The sequence below is a fragment of the Pollicipes pollicipes genome, unplaced genomic scaffold (genome assembly GCF_011947565.3).
Source record: "Pollicipes pollicipes isolate AB1234 unplaced genomic scaffold, Ppol_2.1 Scaffold_4002;HRSCAF=4701_pilon_pilon_pilon, whole genome shotgun sequence".
Taxonomy (NCBI): Eukaryota; Metazoa; Arthropoda; class Thecostraca; order Pollicipedomorpha; family Pollicipedidae; genus Pollicipes; species Pollicipes pollicipes.
This window is the reverse complement of record NW_023596420.1, coordinates 21924096-21943565: the sequence shown is the minus strand read 5'-3', so window position 1 is coordinate 21943565 and position 19470 is coordinate 21924096. Positions and strand designations below refer to the sequence as shown.

Sequence of the window (19470 nt, the reverse complement as noted above, 5' to 3'; positions counted from 1 at the left end):
CAATTCCAGCCACCGTAAAGCCAGTCGTCCCGCCGGAAGCACCCACAAAGAACAGTGCCAGTGTGTGGCGGGGGTTTTCAGTATCCCGCCGGAGGGGTGACGAGGGTCCGGTTGGATCTGTGACGGGACAAAAGTTCGTAGCGCAGTTATTCGTGGCCCATTAAGTCGCACACAAATTTTACATCGCAGTCATCTGCATCCAACGGTTTGTACAACAATATTCATATTGCAAGCCTTCATACGAAAATTATCATATGAGTAATGCCTTAGATCCGCAAGTCTTCGTGACAATCAAACTTTGCATGTACCTTCACGCAATACTTTATGTCGCCATTTTCCGCGGGTACATTGATTCGGATCGCGGTTCTTCGTACCGCTTCTCTTCATGCACGCATTTCTTCAGAACGCATTGTTTCGTGTATGTGATTCTTCGCACCCCATTTCTTCGTGCACTACTTCTCTTCGCGAACACTTTTGTTTACATCGCAGCGTTGTCGTAAGCCGTCTTTCCATGAAACATGTGATACTCAGGGAAGGAACGCTGGTATTTCCTCATTCTCCCCGTTGTTCTGCTCTTCGTTTTCCGTTCTGCTGTTCATTGGCCGCGGCCCAAACTTGAGGAGTTCTCTTATCACCCGATCGCATACATCATTATTTTATGCTTCCATACACGACTCCATGGAGCTGGCGAATGTCTTGGCTGTGCTAGTGAGCATTGGACAATTGGGTCAGTGAGTCATAAGTATTTAACACGCGCCCGGGTGGCCGGTTGGATACCCTTCGTTCGGGTGAGGGTCAATTTGATCCCCTGAGATCTCAGGAACCAAGCGGGCCAGAGGCACCAAATTCACAGGGTGTGTTGGCCTGTACGCGAACTCACTTAGGTCAAAGTTTGGGCCTCCTAGGTCTTGGGCCTCCTAGGTCTTTGACCTTCTGGTCAAATAAGCTCAAACAGGGTCAAACTCCATGTTGGTCCCCAACGTGCCTCCTGAATCAAGATACCTGTTCTAACCAAAAGGTCACATGATCATTGAAGGTCAGTGACCTTGTTTGACCTTTCGAAGGTCATGGTGACCAAAATCATAGCAGACTGCCTTAAATTTTCCATTTGAATAAGCGACAAAGATTAAGCTATGCAGTATGTTCCTAACAACGAAATGTTTACCTGGGTCATTTTCGGTCAGTGACCTATTCCGACCTATAAGAAGTCAACGGAGGATGTCTAATGCGTTTCCTGTGATCAATAAATTCGAAATGAGCACCAGAAGCTACCCCAAACGGCAAGCCCTAGAGTAATAAAACAGGTTGGTCTTGACCTTGGTCTGACGTTCATATCTGACCCTAGGTCATTGAAACTTGGTCATTCAATTGTTGTATTGCCAAAGACAGTATATCAGAGATGGATTTGTCCAACACTCTGTTGTTCCATCAGATTGACAATTCCCTTGAAATACTTCGGTGAATCCATGGCCTGACTTTGACATGCCGTAGGTCAGCAACCTTACAAAGTATATCCAATTTTCTGATACCACACGATCCGCTTTTCAGTTGTCTACAGCTATGCAAAATTTGGCGCGGTTGTGCCGCGTCGTTCGGAAACCACTCTGGAAAAACCCTCGAGGGGAGAGGGCGATTTGACCCACCACCCGAGCACATGTTACGTTCGCAATCGAGAACCCTTGCTAAGCATCCGGCCGCCGGTTGGTTGGCAATGGTTCTAAACCTTGTGTGACTGTTCTAGAGAGGATTACGTCAATTCTATACGGGTGAAGGCAAGCAACTAGAGCTGATATCCCGCAATCTTCTGAGTCCGGATGTTCTGTCAGTTGTCGTTGATTGGTTTCTGTAGGCTTCTGAGCCACGCTCGCACTTGAGTACTATCGCTTCATCCATGGACGCTAACGTGCTGTCGTGGGTCTCCCGGGAAGGTACGCATCGATTCTACAGAGGATCCCCTATGCTCTGCGATCCTCGTGGGTGGGTCTTGAATAAGTTTTGGGCAAACTACTTGCATCCCCTCACTAAATCCACCCTTGGTTCCTGGACCTGTAAAATAGCAGCAGTTTTCAACAACGCCCAGGGATGTTCTTATGGAGGCAGGCTGTGTGCAACTGTATGCATACTTACTTTAAGCCAGTGGCATAACACTTGCTCATCGTTCCACATAAAAAACACTTCAACTTACCGAGTCGTCCAAATACCACAAGCAGCGAATATTCCAAAGGAACACCACTATAATTAGGATAGCACCCCCTTCTTGTCGGGTGCCAGTCGCAAACTCTGCGGATATGAGAACAACGCATGAGCTACCAGCATCAGCTCACGCCCGCCTGCCACGTACGCACTCGGGCATCCCCGCAGCCAGAGAAATCCATGTGTGAAAAACAGTAATACGAATAATCGGGAGTGCAAAATAACGCGATGTAGAAAAGACGTGCGTGCGCGATCGAATGTTATAAGAAGTGCGTATCGGTATCAATGTGACTACAAGTAATCCGCATAAATAAACAACCGCGTGCATGAACCGGCTCGCGGCATTTCATACGCTCGAATGGCGGCCTGAGCACGGAAACAGCAGTACTGGCAGGTGTCCTGTCCCCTGGGTCACGGCCAGTTCTGACGTCACTCGCATACTCTTCGCTCAGCTGACCGAGCCAGCCTGCGGACGACGCGCCGCCGCCCCCCGCGCCACTCTGGCCGCGCCCGCGCCGAGACGAGCGCGCCATCAGGGCGGGACGCGGCGGGGGCCGCGGCAGCGTCCGGGGACCGGAGTCGCTCTCTTCAACACTTGGCGCCGTCAGCGCTGATGAGGTCTAATCTACAAACAGCGCCATCTGGCGCCGGGGGGCGCCGCCACGTCCCCGGCTATGCATACGGCGCTCAGTTGCCGCGTTGTTGCCTCGTTAATGTCGACAAGGCGGTGGCGGGACGACAGAGCTGCCTGCCGGCAGCGGCAACTCGGCGTGCGGGCGTGGCTCCACAGGACGCTTGTCTGGGGGGGGGGGAGGGGGCAGAGGAGGCACAGGGTCACTTGAGCGAGCCCCCGGGAAGAACCCCTTTCTGCAGTGCCCCGCAGGTTCAGGGATATCTCGGGAGGAGGCACACGAGAGCGAGGATTCCCCTGGACCACCCAACTCCAGGAGCGGCCGCATAGGGCACGCGAAAGCAAGGATTCCCCTGGACCACCCGACTCCAGGAGCGGCCGCATAGGGCAGCTGGGTAGGGCAGCGGGGCTTCCTTGAGCAGGCCGGCCTGAGTGCACGCTCAGCACGGTCCGACACATCGGCACGAATGGCCAGCATGAGCGGACACCGGCGGGCTGAGATCGCCCGCCGCCGCTGAGCGGAACGGCGCAGGTCGGTTAACCAGGACTGTTGCCGGGAGGTGCCGTGTACGATCATCTCAGACCGGCAGACAGTTCGGATTACGGCGCGGTACGGTGCCGGTGGATCTGAGGGAGGCATGGCGGATACCCGCTCAGTGCTGTACCAGAGCTACAAGACCATCTAAGGTGCAGCGTGGTCGTCACAATGAAACCTTACCTGTGCAATAGAAGCGCCACAACACGTGAGCACGTTTTGCGTGACCGTGTAATTGTTTTGAAACTTCCAGAGGTCACAACTGTCCTCGATATTCGGCAACTTCTCGAAAAAATATAGTTGTTTATTTCAATCGGACCATTTATTTAACTGTACTTCGGTCAACATGTTCAATGCCAATAACAGACCAAGGTGCAAGAAGTCAACAGCGTCACCAATGAGAACATCTATCACATGCATCAGTTTATTTCATGCGGATCGCGCCGAGGACGAAGACATCGACGACACCCCACTGCACGGATGGGATGAAGTTTGCCCCATACGGCGTCCCATCCCTCTGCAGCGCCTCTGCAACGGAGGACGCGCACGGGGGAGGAATGACACCGCGAAGATGCGCTACCGGATGGCCGCGGCCGCGGTCGTGGCGTCTGGTCAGACGGAGGTCGTCCGGGAGCAGAGTTGGCAGTGACGGCAGAGTACACGAGCCGGTCAGCGGCTCGCGCACCAGGGCTCCCGCTGTTGAGGTGACCTCTGCGCCCCTCAAGACGCCAGGTGCCATACCGACTGGCAAGGAGCACGGATCTGTCGACGTGGACCGGCAGGGGCAGTGGGGGCACGTGCACCTTCTTCTTGTCCGGACAATGCTCGTATCCGAGCAGGGGCACGGCGCCCCGGTGCCGCGCCTCCGGGGGCCGAGCACTGCGCGAAGTTGCCCATCGCGGTCGCATGTGGGCGGGGCGCACGCCGCCTGGTAACCGCCATTAGAAACTGAAATTGCTTTCGTGGCCGGCAGATGTCAGCCCGAATCACAGATACAGGATGTCGTAGTGGCCCGGCCGATAGAGCAGCCGGATGCGGGGCTCATCCACGCCTTCGGGGCAGAAGTCGTGTGCGTTGACCTCATTGCCGCCGCGGTCCATATACTCGACCCGGACGCCGACCCCGACGGCCGAGGTCAGACACGTGATGTGGATGTGGTCCGACTCCTTGTACATGGGCTCCACCTCCTGTGGACCGCCAGGGAACGGATGCTGGTGGAAATCAGTGCAGCACCTGCATTCACGGCGGGCAGAGGCGGTGCATGCGCTACTTGAACATCTATATAAGCAACACCCACCCAAATACGCAAGAAAATAGACCAGTCGGGCATTACATCACCACTAGAAGTTGACCATCTATCCTGAGAACCGTAATTTTCCACTGCATGTACGCAAGCTAACGAGCGCAACCGATAACACCATAAGGCCTTCCGCGCCACACCAGCACAATGAAACGCGTCTTCTGAGGATGGCCGCACTAGTACTGGCCGTCCTGCCCGGCTGGGACGCCGCAGCCGCTGACAGGCGCTGGTGCGACCGGCTGTGACCGGTCGGCCACGGTCGCTCACCAGCGCGCAGAAGTCCTTGACGCTGGGGTAGCCGTCCAGGAAGTTGACGTAGAAGTCGGCGTTCTTCTGCATGTGCCCCGAGGTGACCAGCCGCATGTAGACCACCACGTAGTCGGAGTAGGCCGGCTCCTGCAGGATCTGCTCGATGTCGTCGGCCGACTGGGCCGACTTCACTCGGTCCAGCACCTCGATAAACTGCGCTCCGTAAGAACATGGTCAGCAGCGCCGCCGGTTTGGCCGCCATGTGAAACGCTAGACCCGAGTGGCGCTCTAAGGCGGACTTTTCACTATCTGTAGCGAGGTGGCCGGCTGAGCTGAGTGTTGTAGCGAGGTGGCCGGCTGAGCTGAGTGTTGTAGCGAGGTGGCCGGCTGAGTTGAGTGTTGTAGCGAGGTGGCCAGCTGAGTTGAGTGTTTAGTGCTGTACTGTTTAGTGTCTCGCGAGCTGGTTGTTTGTCTTCCGTCATTCACTGTTTTCTATTCATTTGGACTTGTGTTCATGATCAGCCTGGAATTATCTGAATACAAACCGCACTAGTGGCAGTGCACACTGGGCTGGAGACACCGGATCCGAACCTCACGAGCACCACATCACATGTGGACATCACTCGTGTTACATTAGCTCCATCAGGTCGCAGAAATTCGTGGCAAGACAACCATGATATCACTAACGGTGCAACACAAGGTTGGTCAGCAGTTCCACACGTTCAAACACAAATCGGCACATCCAAACCCGCTTCTGCCTGTAAATAAAATGATTCAGTTTCCTTCTAACTAGCATTTATTTATTTATGTCCCAGGAATAAAACGCGATGACAACTGGACCCAGCGCTTACCATATCATGGAAGTCTTCTAACGTGAATTTCGGGAATCCGAGTGCTATCAAATCGTCCTTGCTGTCTTTTGCAATCTTGTAAAACCTAAAACAAGACAAAGGCATCAGTGACCACCCCCAACATACCCAAAAGCATGCCGGACATTGAGCCCATGATGCATGACACTATGGACCAGCGTCGTCTCGTGTTTCTGCAATGAGTGTCATCAGCACGCCTGTGCAGCACGGCCGGTGACGGCAGATGGGCGTGACGGGCCACAGCAGCAGCACGTGGAACGCGGACGCTGAGCCCATCCATCGCGCCAGCCTCCCGGCGTTCCCACCTGAGCCTCCCGGCATTCCCACCCTGAGCCTCCCCGTGCCCCAGCCTGCCCACCTCTCGAACTCCTGCTGGTCGCCAATCAGGCTCTCGAAGTAGCTGAAGGCGAAGGCCCTGAAGAAGCAGTTGCCGTCGGGCCGGGTCCGCCGCAGCGAGTGGTACTTGGTGTTGAGGTGCTTGATCTGGCGCGAGGGACAACAGTCAGCGGCGGCCAGGCCACATGCGGCGTCCAACGCAGCCGCACCGGCCGCACCAAATCCAACAGCGGTCCGAACACTGCCAGCCCACGGAATACCGCGCACTGGCGTGCGGCCTGGCATCAGACACGCGGCTGCCGGACCAGACACACAGCACGTCTGTCTCACGCCGTCACCGTGGCTCATCGTGATGACCACGGCGGCTCCTGGAGAAGAGTGGACAAACCCGATATTGGGCATACACCCTCGCCTCACCAATGGGGGCACACACCTCACCAATGAACACTCTCGACATAGAGCACACACCTCACCAATGGACACTCTCGACACTGAGCACACACCTCAACAATGGACACTCGACATTGAGCACACACCTCACCAATGAACACTCTCGACATTGGGCACACATCTCACCAATGAACACTCTCGACATAGAGCACACACCTCACCAATGGACACTCCCGACATTCAGCACACACCTCGCCAACGGACACTCTCAACAATGAGCACACACCTCACCAATGAACACTCTCGACATTCAGCACACACCTCACCAATGGACACTCTCGACATTCAGCACACAAATCACCAATGGACACTCCCGACATTGAGCACACACCTCACCAACGGACACTCTCAACAATGAGCACACACCTCACCAATGAACACTCCCGACATTGAGCACACACCTCACCAACGGACACTCTCAACAATGAGCACACACCTCACCAATGGACACTCTCGACATTGAGCACACACCTCACCAATGGACACTCTCGACATTCAGCACACACCTCGCCAATGGACACTCTCGACATTGAGCACACACCTCACCAATAACCTTCCCCGACATTCCACACACTCCCCGCCATTCGCGTCTCCACTTACGACACATGAATAGGGCGTTTATGGTCAGATTGTTTCTCCACTTTCGAGCTCTCCTCAGATAGTAAATCCTCCAAATAAAATCGACTACTCCTTTTGAGACCGTTTAGCATGGGAAGGACGGATCATGTTCACCCGTCTCCACAGCACTGAGGCGACCGAAAACGACTCCTCGCGACCTTCCTTGAAAAACGCTCTCCTATGCTCTGTGACGGGTTGACTTGGCTTATATAGTTCTAAACCGGCTCGCAGCATTTCAAGGCATTGGAAACTTCAGATCATCCGTTCTGAACCGGCTCGCAGCATTTCAAGGCATTGGAAACTTCAGATCATCCACCCATTTGCGCATTCTCCTTAGCTGTAACGATATATACGAGAACGTAGCGTTAGTGAAAATTCGCCCTGGGCCTCGCCTTCCGTTGGGAATTGAGGGCCTTTTCACTATCTGGGGTATCTGTATTCGTCCTGCGTCATGGCTACCCGTTACATCTGTGACGTCAGGGCCTCAGGCCATTCCTGATTTGACTGAGTGGCGACTCGAGTTTCGTAAGCCGTGGTTGTTTACATAGCGCGGACAAACAACAGCCAACAACGTTGATGTTCGTTTATGTCGGGCAAATGGCCGGGGAGCTCTAGCCACGTTTCCAAGAGTTTTCTGGGTGACATGTCGATGGTATGACCAGCGATTTTGCTTCAAACGCCAAACGCAGCAGCTCGACGCAGCTCGGAAGGAGGGAATCCCTTTTCGAACGGACAAGCCTTTGACTTGGGGCGCAAAACTCACACAAACCTCCTGTGCACGCAACCAGTGGTGCGCGTGGCACGGGATAAGACGCGGGTCGTGCCCTCATCACGGGGCGGGGGTATGGCCGGTCGGCGCCCACCTTCTGCTGGTACACGGCGTCGCTGGCGTACTCCTCCAGCAGACAGGTGACCTCCTCCACGGCCCCTACCAGAGCTGTGTTGGCGGCAATCTGGTGACAGAACAGCGCGCGTCAGCAGGCAGCAGTAATGTCACCGTCGCTTCACCAGAATCCATCACCGGCCCAACGTTCCGTGGCGCCACCGTCGCTCCGCCAGAACCTATCACTGGCCCAACATTCCGTGACATCACCGTCGCTTCACCAGAACCAACCACTGGCCCAACACTCAGTGACGTCACCGTCGCTTCGCCACGGCCCATCACCGGCCCAACACTCAGTGACGTCACCGTCGCTCCGCCAGAACCTACCACTGGCCCAACACTCCGTGACGTCACCGTAGCTCCGCCAGAACCTACCACTGGCCCAACACTCCGTGACGTCACCGTCGCTTCACCAAAAACCTTCACCGGCCCAACACTTTGCAAGCTCACTGCTCGCATCCTTCAAGCGCACAGGCTATTACACCAGGTCATAAAGCCTACAGTATCTTCCAAAGCACGGTACTGCAGTTGCATGGACGACATTCGCATGTCTACTCACCCAGCGTGCTGTGCCTTCCATTTTCCGACATTGCTGCACAGTGATAGTGATAGCATCAAGCACAAAAACAGCACACACGCATCGCTTACCTCTTGCTCAATATTACGCTGTTGCGCCATGACTAGATCATCCTGATTTACTTCAGCTGGAACAGAGAAACGAATGGCATTAGCATGTCATCGCGATACGAACCTATCACTGTTTTGGAAATCAATCAGCTATGAGACACATTACGTGTGTGATACTTTGACTACATGATTACTTAGGCGAGTGAAACGGATCCATTTTGAAAAAGGGATATATGTATCAAATGAGGCTGCTGTTAGGACTGTTCAACGAGCAAATATTCTCTCATCATCAGAATGCATTTAGTTGACCACCATACAACCCATCTATTCCAATTTCAGGCTTATTGGTACTTAAAGGGAATGTTTTACATTTTAAGATATTGAACATCAGATGTGATGAAACAAGCCTACTTAAAACTAAAAGTGTACGTTTAAGTAAAAAAATGCCCTAGACAGCACAACTCTGTTTAGTTAACTATGCTCCTCAATGCGTCATGCTTCGATCACGTCATCGTATCTTGCACAACACTGATTGAGAGCCAATCGACGGCCGTTATGTATGGAAATTGCGCTCACGAACGCCAAATGTGAATGCTCCGACAATAATATTTCATATTTTCTTTGGCCTTGATCGCCGCATGACTTATGGAATGACGTGATTTGAATGGCGTTTGTATGACGTCATGAATGCCAGGGTGACTTTAAAATCCTCTCCTCGATATACATTCTCCATTTTCACGGCTACGTAGCTCAGAAACTAAAGCGGCTTGGGTCTTAAGGGAAGGATTGCGCACAGCACCGAAAGGTCTTCAAGATGGCTAATTCACTTCACAAACCCATTATAAATGTGGAATGTTCACTTCAAGTGAAGCTCCCTAAACTTCGGTGGATGATGTTTATCAGAATGCAAAGGCTGAAATATGCCAGCAATATACGCTATGTGAATAAGTTAATCATCACCTTGCACCTGACCTCCTGCTGGTACACTTGACGCCTAATGTATCCAATAACCAATGCTCACTTGCACCCAAAGCCACATATTCTATTGTCAAAACATGGTTTGGATTGTTACAAAGTAGGTTCATTATCAGCTTTGGTCTATCAATACATTCCCTTTCTTAGGCAGTTTCCTCAATTATTTTGGACTATTCTGATATAACTCAATGACCAGTTGTTTGGCTACTCAGGGATCAGCCATTCTACCAAAGGACCCACCAGGCTGCCACCAGGGATCATGTGGGTCCCTGTTTGTGGCAAACCATTCAGGATCTGTGCCACATATTTGTGAGGAACAAGTCCACATAGCTAGGAACCATGTTTTCAAAAAAAGACTCTGTGATGTCACATGGACTGGAAGACGGAAACGGTGCCGCCGCTCGGGCACGGTGGGCGGCTGTATGCTGGCAAAGACGGGGCAGACAAAGACAATATTTTTGTGTTTGTCCACAAAAACACACACTGAAATTCTAGGAGGCCCCTGGAAATCCAGCATATGTCTAGGACATGTGCATGATCAACTGTAATGATATGGCCCTGAGGCCCAGTCTTGACCAACAATTTGAAGTTGGACTGATCAGAAGGAGGTCCTAGTTATATGAAAATGGTATGTGTTTGAGAGCAAGAGGCTTTATCATGAATGAGAGTGGGTATCAATTATCTCAGGGTGAGGTGTGTAGTGCTAAAAATAAATGTCATTGATAATTGAGGACCAGAACATCACTGTGTCTGTGATGCCATTTGCAGTATGAATTTGGATGCAGTGTGGCAGAAATATTTGACAGTAATGGTATTTCAAGTTTAGATGGCTTTTGTATCCAGCAGTTTTAGAAAAAATATATGCAGAGTGAATTGAAAACTTTAATGCTGCCAAGTATCCAAATCTTCCTTATGTGAGGAGGTACTGGTTGAACAACCTTTAGGAGAAAGGTTGTTCTTTATTGATCATGGTTATATTGGAAAAGCTTACCAGTCAAGTTGCACCCATAGACTGGAGACAGCAGGGCACACATATGCCAACTGGCAACATCTTCCAAATTTTGATGACTGCACATGTATGGCAGGCTATAGTGTGCACTTGTAAGGACATGACCATCACACTGAAGGTGGACAAGAGCATGACATCTCAGATGGAAGAAGCATGGTGAAAATGCTTAGAGACCAATATAATAGATTCATGCACAAAGTGCTACCACTGTGGTAGTAGATGAGGTTTCCATTTTCTTCCTGCTATAGTTTCGGCAACCAGGGAATATTTGGCAAAAAGGATGGTCAGTTCTGACCAGTGTCAGCAACCCAACCAGTGGGCCATACTGACCCATGCTGTAACTGACACTTTGAGTAAGTTATTTTAAAAAGATGCATGTGTTATGCTCATTCTTATTTTCTTCAAGAGGAGCAGTATGAATCTATTTCAGTACCAGCATTTGTGTACTTCATTTCTGGCATATGCTGCTCGCTAGTGCTCACTGGCTATGCTAGGTGAGATATTGTGCACTAGACCACAAAGGCATGCAGCATTTGGAAGTTGTAGCCTTTAGGAGTACATGCCAGCAGGGACATAGTTAAGTGAGATAAACTTGGTGCAGAACCAAAAGCAAAACAAAAACAAAAACAAACATGACAAAAGTACACCAAAAGTCCCATTCATCCCAATGCAGGCTTACTTTGTTCTCAAAGTTGGGAGGAGACTGGAGCTTCTAGCAAAATAGATTACCAAACCCTCTTAATATGCTTTATATGTCAGCTTCCTCAAAAGGTCGCTGCCAAACTTGCCATACTAGATCATCCTCACACATATGGAGGACCATTAACATTACACAAGTTCAAACCATTAGTACATGTACCAAACCCAGTTATGCACCCCTGCACCAAGGAATGCAAGCATTACATGTGCAAGGGCAATTCAGAGTGCATTGGATCTGTAAAAAAACAGCACTGAATAGGGTGCACTTGATCTCACATGCCTATGTTGTTCTGACATTATGAAAACTTGCTGCTTCAGCTACACATGCATGTTGTATTACTTTGACATCATCATGAAAAAACTTCAAAAGCTTGAGCTAAATGGTCATCACTAAAACTTACCCTGTGCAGGTTTCATAGCAGTTTCTTCAGACATATCAATTGGTGGAATACCTGACAGAAAGCTGTATATTGTATTCACCAAGCACTGAAACAGGAAACATACCATACAAACTCACAATGATGACATGCTTGCAAGTTTCTCATGTACATGTACCAACTATTATTTGCATGTCACTTTACAAAATGTAGCATATAATGACCACCAAGTAAACCACGTTTGTATGAGACAACTGTACGATCTAAAAAATCAGTGCAAGCGGCAGACAACATGGTAATTAGGTAGACCGGCAACGGGGCAAATGCATCCTACACTCCGTTCAGTGTTGCGGCTCAGGTCCTGATCGATGTTTATAACAGCAGTTAACGGTATTTATAAGCATAAAAGAAAGCACTGCACATCAAGGAAGAGACAAGCGCCATACCTCCCACGCCAAGCAAGCCAAATGACGGCCCGAGCCAGCCTGGATTACGGTCAACATCTCCGATACCCTATAAAGTACAAACAAAACAAATGCGCCGTTGTCGTATCAAATACTGGCTGCCAAATTGTGCCCATTTCAGTAAGTAAGAAAGTATTTTGTTATGCGTGAGGTGCAAGTCCTCACCAAGGTCCCGGGGCAGGTGCGCGCAATAGCGCAGGCAGGGAAGGGGGGCACAGAGACTGGGGACCGGCCACCCTTAGGTTTCGAGGGGCCCGAAGGTTCTTCGGAACGTATAATAAAGGATCCGATTAGAGGAACCGGAGGGCACTTAAGTCCGGCCGGAGGTCGTATTCAGGAACCCGGCCCGCAGGTTCGAGCACTACCAGTAGCGCAGGCAGGGGGCAGAGGGGGCACGTACCCCCCCCCACCCCCCCAGGTTCCGAAGGGCCCTTCAGCGAAAAGTCTGCCAAAGGTCTCAATCAGGGACCCCGATCCGCAGGGCCTAGCACTCAAATTCCAGCCAGAGGGTCCTTGCACTGATCAGGGGCCCACTGAGTCGATAAGTGCCCATATTTCGGTAGGCACCACCAGTAGCGCACAGTTGGTTCCGTGATAACACGGGTCTAAAGGCTCATTTTCCCAAGCAGGGACAAACCCGGAGCCAGCGATCTGCATTGCTTGGGGCCCCACAGCGCCTGCGGTGGGCACTGTATTGTCAAGGGCCCTGTGTTGGCAAGGGTTCCGGAGTCGGCAGAGGCAGCGTTCGGGGGGGGGGGGGGGGGGGCGGAGAGAACTGGAGGGCTCGTCGTGGCCGACGATCAAAGGCCTGATTGGAGGGTTAAGGATTCTAAGAGCTGGTCGGGTCTTATTCAGGCATGGGTGTAGAAACAGCAGGCGATAGGGCTACTGCCCCCCACTTTTCAAGGTAGGAGGCCAGCAGTGCTAACCGGCCGCGCACGTTTTCATATTCAAGTTGTCTTTAGCTTACTTTTGTACCGTTTTAATCATGCATGCTGATTTACCTAGTTTACCAGCCATCTCCCCAAGATGCTGTTATCTTTTTCGTTTGCCCATTGGCCATCGCTTGGTGCCACAACCGCGGAACCGATGCCTTGCGGCCAATGGAGGACTCCCGCGTCAGAAAGAGCATCACTGTGATATGATATATGCCTCTAATGGCTTCCGGATCGGCAAGGGGATCCCGCCTCGTGTCGCCAGAATGGTGACCGGAAAATATCCCACGGTGAGACGGAATGGCCCCTCATCTCTTGACCGGAAATTCTCGAAGCGTGCCCTGATACACCCCTGCTAGGCGCTGATCAGGGGCCCACTGAGTCGCTAAGGGCCTTTATTTCGGTCAGACTCCACCAGTAACTCAAAGTCGGCTCCGTGGCGGCATGGGTCTGAGGGCCCATTTCTCAAGCAGGGGTAAAGCCGGAGCCAGCGATTTGCATTGTATCGGCCACACAGCGCCTAATAGGCGTCCTGTGTTGTCAAGGGGCCCCAAGTCGCCCAGAGGCAGTGTTCGAGGAAGCTCGAAGAGCCTAGGTAGCCCCCGGGTCCGACGATGAAGGGCCCGATTGGAGGGTCCAAGGACATAAACGGCTGGTTGGTGTCTCATTCGGGGGCCCCGATCTGCGAAGACGGACCTTCAACTAGCGGTCAGAGGGCCCTTTGCGCCGATCGGGAACCCCCTGAGTCGACATAGGCCTGTATGTTGGCCGGGCGCTACCAGTACCGCACAGTCGGCTCCTTGTCGGTGTGGGCCTGAAGGCCCACTTACCAATCAGCTACAAAGCCGGGGCAAGTGATTTACAATGGTCGGGGCCTCTGTGTCTGTAAGGGGGCTCACAGTGTCTAACAGAGGATCCTGCGCTCACAAAGGGCCTCGCGCCGACCAAGGGCAGTGCTTGATGAGGCCCGAAGAGGGGCCCGGGCGGCCCACGGAAACCGAAGATCAAAGGCCCGGTTGGAGTGCATAAGGACCCGAAGGACTGGCTGTAGGTCACATAAAGAATCGCGGCCCGTATGGTAGTGACCTGAAATATCATTCAGTGGTTCTCTTGCGATGCTTGAGGGACCCCTGACACAATGTGGGGGTATAAGTCGGTCAGGGACCACGAACACCGGACAGTCGGCTCCATGTCCGTCTATATCCGTGAAGTTCGCGATTTAATCAGCGATTTTTTTTCAGCGACGAGCTCCGATTTCTCTGAAAAAGGGTCTCAGGGTCAACTGTGCCTACGAACACTAAATAAAAACGACTCTTATTCTGCAATTTCATGCATGGGCGTAGGAACGTTTCAAAATGGGGGAGGGGGGCCAAGCTCACGCTGTACTTCAGGAACTTTTTCTGGAAAGCGAGCCCGATGACCGGGGGGGAGGGGGGGGGGGGGTAAGGATGGAGATTGTTATCGCTCTTTATTCAAATGTCATGGCTGCTATGCTAGCTATGCATCTAGAGCTATCTATCACTGGTGCACAATCTTGCTTATCCAACTCATCTGTCATTTGCCAAATAAGGCTATCCAGCTTCCCTATATTATTCGTCCATTGTAACATTGTCTTTCCTGGGGAGACGAAATTTCACGAGCGGGTAGGTATTTTGGGTCATTAAGGAAGTATTTGCCTCCACAGTGTAGATGCCAAAATACGGCATGGATATAGGCTGGTGAGAATTTTGAAAGTGGATCGATGGCTCACAGTGCGCCAGGTTTTTCATGCGCCTTCATTTCGCTGGCTGCTTTTCAAGAAATAAGACTTGTCGCAGCATTTCAGGCGGAAACAAATTCGGGAGCTTGAAACTGCTAGAAACAATGTGACAAAATCCATAAGACTGGAGATTCTCTTTTAAGAATTAATCCACATAATAAGGCCCATCTGTCATATGTTCTTTATCTGGGTCCTGCTCCTGTCCGCCGTCGGTGGTCACTGCCCTGGCCTGGATGTCTCCCGCATGACTGACTGCAAGCTGATCGCGTGGCTACTTTGTTGCATACTTTTGTATCCGCGTTACTTCTTCATGGTGCATGAAGCATGTGTTGGACACCTGCAACGGTATTTTTCCCGAATTATCTTCTCTTATACCACACCATCGCAGAAAAATAGCCTCCGGGAAGCTGTTTACCTTAGGCATGGATTGGCCCAACGGACACTTCATTGCCCATCATGCAACGTGTGCGACTTGACCTACTTTTGTGTGTAGGCAGGGGCGTACCCAGAGCCTTGCCAAGAGGGAACACAGGGTTGACAAAAGCCCATCTTATCGTGATCCCCCCCCCCAAAAAATCCCCGGGTATGGCTTACTTGTTAACAAGTGACACGGTTTTCTTCGTTTTATTATTTTTACCTTGTAACCAGAACAGAAACCGGGAGCTACCGCAAGCTCAATTCTGTCTGCACTTTGAGGTCAATAAGCTGCAGAAATCAGGCATTTTAGGAAGCGACTGTAAATTGGGGAGCACGCTGATCAACCAACGTTACAAATTATTGAACTTAACGTCAGTGTGCAGTAGCCATTCTGGCTACGAAGGGCTAACTTTGAAGAAAATAAGCATCCTCTCGATGTTTCCCGGCTACCGGGGATAAGTCAAAGAAAAAATCTGGACACACTTGTAACAACCTAGCGGGCGCGTAAGGCCAGACTAAACACGCAGGGCTTCCATGCCCATGATGTTTGCCGACATTGGGGACTTCGCAGATAAAGGAGGTGGGACTTTGGACTGTCAGAGAAAATGTGATCACGTCGAAAGACTGACCTGATTCAAAAGGGAGGAGACGTCAGTCAAAGGAGCCCCCATTATACAGGATATATCTCTCAGCTCTCAGGACGGTGCCCATAAGACTTTACGGAAGAAGAACCTGTCACACCCATAGTCGTGACAGGTTTCTCGCAGAGACGTTTGCGGAAGATGTACTCGGCGAAGACGGCATAAAATCCCGCCAGTAAGTCACTTTGTGGCCAGCATTAAGGGAAGGCAGGCTCTCCTTAGGGGCAGGAAGCTATCTGGGTGATGCCAAGGATGAAGAGCCACTCCGGGCCGCAGAACAACAACGTATTAGCTGTGCGCTGTTGCCATGCTCTTTGCCAACTGAAACTGGCGTAAACAGTCTGGGTGTCTCTCACAAAACAGGGACAGTGCCCCCTATAATTTGTGGAAGGCGCGACTCGGCGCAGTCGTCACAGGATTTTCGTAAAGACGTTTAAGAAAGATGCCGTGCCCGGCGAAGACGGCATAAGATCCCAGCCAGGAAACACCCGTGTAAAGAGCAGGCCTCCACATTGGCAAGGACGCTACCTGGGCGATACTAAGGATGAGAGCCTCCTGTATTGGTGGAAAATACATTTAGTTATACGCTTTTACCCCTCATCCGAATGAACCTGAACGCCTCGCGTGAATGAATCGGACGTTCCGAGGTGAGGGGGAATGAACATTGCAAATGTGTGGTGAAGGTTCCCAAACCCCAAAATTTGGCAGTATATTAGGTAACAGTACTCTACCCCGATCCTATGTGCCACTGAAGAGAACAAATACGCAAAATTATCGGGCCGCAGTTGATAACGATACGACGAATGAATTCAGTACATGATGATAGGGAGGGAAAGGGGGCGAAAGCATCCACTCGCATGCAAGTTGATAGATTATTAGGACCAATGGACACAATGGTAGCTCAGCATAAGGTAGCGATGGACGAGTTAAAATTGCATTTAAGGTCAGCCTCTGTTGAAACCGAAGACACACTGGGGAAGTAGGCGAGACACTCGACAGGGCGTTCGTGACCCAAGTCGTGCCAAACGGGTGTAGCATGGCAAGGACCATTCCACAGACTCCTCTAGATGTTGTTATGTCCCTAATCAGCCTCACCAACCACTCCGAGCAGTGATCTACCTATGTCTCATACGGAATTGGCTAGCATCACACTTTTATATAGTCCGGAATGAGCGCGGGGTGCAGCACATTACTGAGTGTAATTTTCTTTGCAAGACGGCCAGGCTGCCTGAACATATAAGGACCTTCCTTGCATCAAATGCAAAGAGAGTGTCCTCAAACTGCTTTCAGTAGTCTTCGAGGACACCAAAGCTATTGCGAGGGGATTTTGGAAAATGTTGCAAAAGTTGCAGAATGTTGTGAGAGCCGTGTACTGCTTAACAAATCAAGATGGTACTCTAAAACCATCCACAGTGTTCTCGCTAGGCACTAAGACCCTAAAGACAAATTTTCAAATTGTTGCAAAATATTGCAGAAGATTGCAAGAGTCTTGTACGACAAAACAAAACTTCATGGAGCTCTAGGACTACTTTCATTCTCTTCGCAAGGCCCTTCGCAGACTTCGCGGCACCAAAGGTGTGCCCCCTGACGTCACATATGGATCTTCGCTTAGGAGTGCGTACTCGGGACGGTACCACCTGGCATATATCGCCTTGACTGCCTGTGAGATTTCAAAACAAATGTCAAAATTTAACACATGCTCGGGCGGGAGGTCAATTTGGCTCCCTCAAATGTCTTTACCAGAATGGTCTCCGAGCGGCGCGGTGTAGCCGCGCAAAATTTTGCCTGGCTGTAGACAATTGAAAAGCGGATAGTTTGGTATCAAAAACCTAGGTGAACCTCGCAAGGTCGCTGATCTACGGCAGGTCAAAGTCTGACCAGGGATTCAGCGAAGACGATTTCTAGGGGATTGTTCAGCTTGATGCAACAACGGAGCGTTAGCCGAAGCCACACATCTCTGAGATAGTTTCTCAGGCAACACAACAATTGGATGAACAATTCTAATTGAACTAGGATCACGTATGGAGATCAGGCAAAGGTCAGATTCAACCTGTTTGAATACAGCAGGGCCTGCCGTACGTAGTAATTATTGGTGCTCATTTGCAAATTTATCGATAACAGGAACCGCATTATAATTTTTTACGGACTTCTGAAAGGTCAGACCAGGTCACTGACCTAAAATGACCAAGGTCAACATTTTCTTTTTGGGAGCAATTTGCCTAGCGTTATCTTTGACGCTTCTTAAAATGCAAAACTTAACGCATTCTTGCATATTTTTGGTCACCATAGCCTTCGAAAGTTTAAACAAGGTCAGACCTTAAATGGGCCCCAGTGATCTTTTGCTTAAAACAGGTATCTTGTTTCTTGGGGCGATTCGGACAGAAATCTGGAGTTTGACCTTGTTTGACCTTTTTGACCCTAATATAATGACCTGGGAACCCCAAACTTTTCGCATAAGTGAGTTCATGTACAGGCCAACACACGCTGTGAATTTTGCGCCTCCGACTTTCTTAGTTTCTGAGATATCAGGTGGGTGGTCAAATTGTCCCCACTCCCCACCCCCACCCTCACGCGAGAGAAGGGGCATTCAACCGGCTACCCGGGCACGTGTTAACACACACGGTTTTCTTAAGTGCATGTAGCCTGAGGGCTGAAGGGCTTTCTCCCAGCCAGTTCTTATTTTTTTATATTTCGAGCCGGGCTCTTGATCAGAGCACAGTCATGGGAAGCCCTTCCTCTCCCAAGACGTGCATCTTCACCTTCTTCGCCATAGATGATCACTCCCGAACGAATGGCGTCATGCAATGCCAATGGCGCCATGCAACGAATCAGGGTACTGCACCCAATGGCGTTACGCAGCGAATGTCGTCTAAGGTGTCACGTATTCCTAGGTGCGCTTGAAATACTCTCCCATAATAACTCTTCTACATCTTTGCGGCCTTTTGGCTCCGAAACCAGAGGGCTTCAGGTCTTAAAAAGGGCATGGCCGTGAGCCGCATCAACAGGTCTTCAATATGGCTATTCCATTTCAAAGCCCCTTACGAAAGTGGAACACTTCCCCGGCGTGACGCGACCTCACCTTCTAACATAGGACAGTACGTTGGTGGATTTGCTATATAAACATTATTTTCCAAATAATGTACTTCTAGTGACATATCGTCTGATTTTCACGAGAATCGTGTGATTGAAACCAGTTGTTTTTGTCCTTAAAAAGTAAGTGACGTCTATTTGGAGAATATCACTTAGCTCTTCCTCATTCTCCCTAATTGCGATATCCTGGCCACGCTCGGCTTTGGAATGCCACGAACCGAAAACGTATGCATTCAATGACTTGTCTTGGATGAAAAATTGAAAACGCAGTGATGGGATGTTAACGATGCTGACGCCATTTGCTTCAGACTTATTTGAGTGAAGGAGGGATAAAGAAGCCTTTGACGTCAAGCAACGTCATACGCTTACGTGCTGACTGTGCTCACCAATCTTGGCGCGGGTGCGACGTGACG

At 50.7% G+C, this 19470-nt stretch overlaps 1 protein-coding gene across 1 annotated transcript; it reads right to left on the bottom strand.

The window, feature by feature from the left end:
* Positions 1 to 3642: 3642 nt before the first annotated feature.
* On the bottom strand, positions 3643 to 12244 carry LOC119093717 (ubiquitin thioesterase otubain-like). Its single transcript, XM_037216721.1, has 8 exons — positions 12198 to 12244; positions 11776 to 11860; positions 8713 to 8768; positions 8045 to 8134; positions 6136 to 6260; positions 5760 to 5844; positions 4927 to 5121; positions 3643 to 4546 (listed from the first exon to the last, which is right to left on the bottom strand). The coding sequence occupies exons 2-8, from the start codon at positions 11807 to 11809 to the stop codon at positions 4346 to 4348; spliced, it is 786 nt and encodes a 261-aa protein (XP_037072616.1). The 5' UTR covers positions 11810 to 11860; positions 12198 to 12244; the 3' UTR covers positions 3643 to 4345.
* Between the last annotated feature and the right edge of the window lie 7226 nt (positions 12245 to 19470).

Excerpts from the sequence above, each read along its gene's own strand:
- LOC119093717 (XM_037216721.1), bottom strand. The coding sequence starts at position 11,809 with ATGTCTGAAGAAACTGCTATGAAACCTGCACAGG. Across the intron at positions 8,769-11,775 it reads TGCTATGAAACCTGCACAGG|CTGAAGTAAATCAGGATGAT; the intron begins GTAAGTTTTAGT and ends TCTCTGTTCCAG. Across the intron at positions 5,122-5,759 it reads TAGAAGACTTCCATGATATG|TTTATCGAGGTGCTGGACCG; the intron begins GTAAGCGCTGGG and ends TACGGAGCGCAG.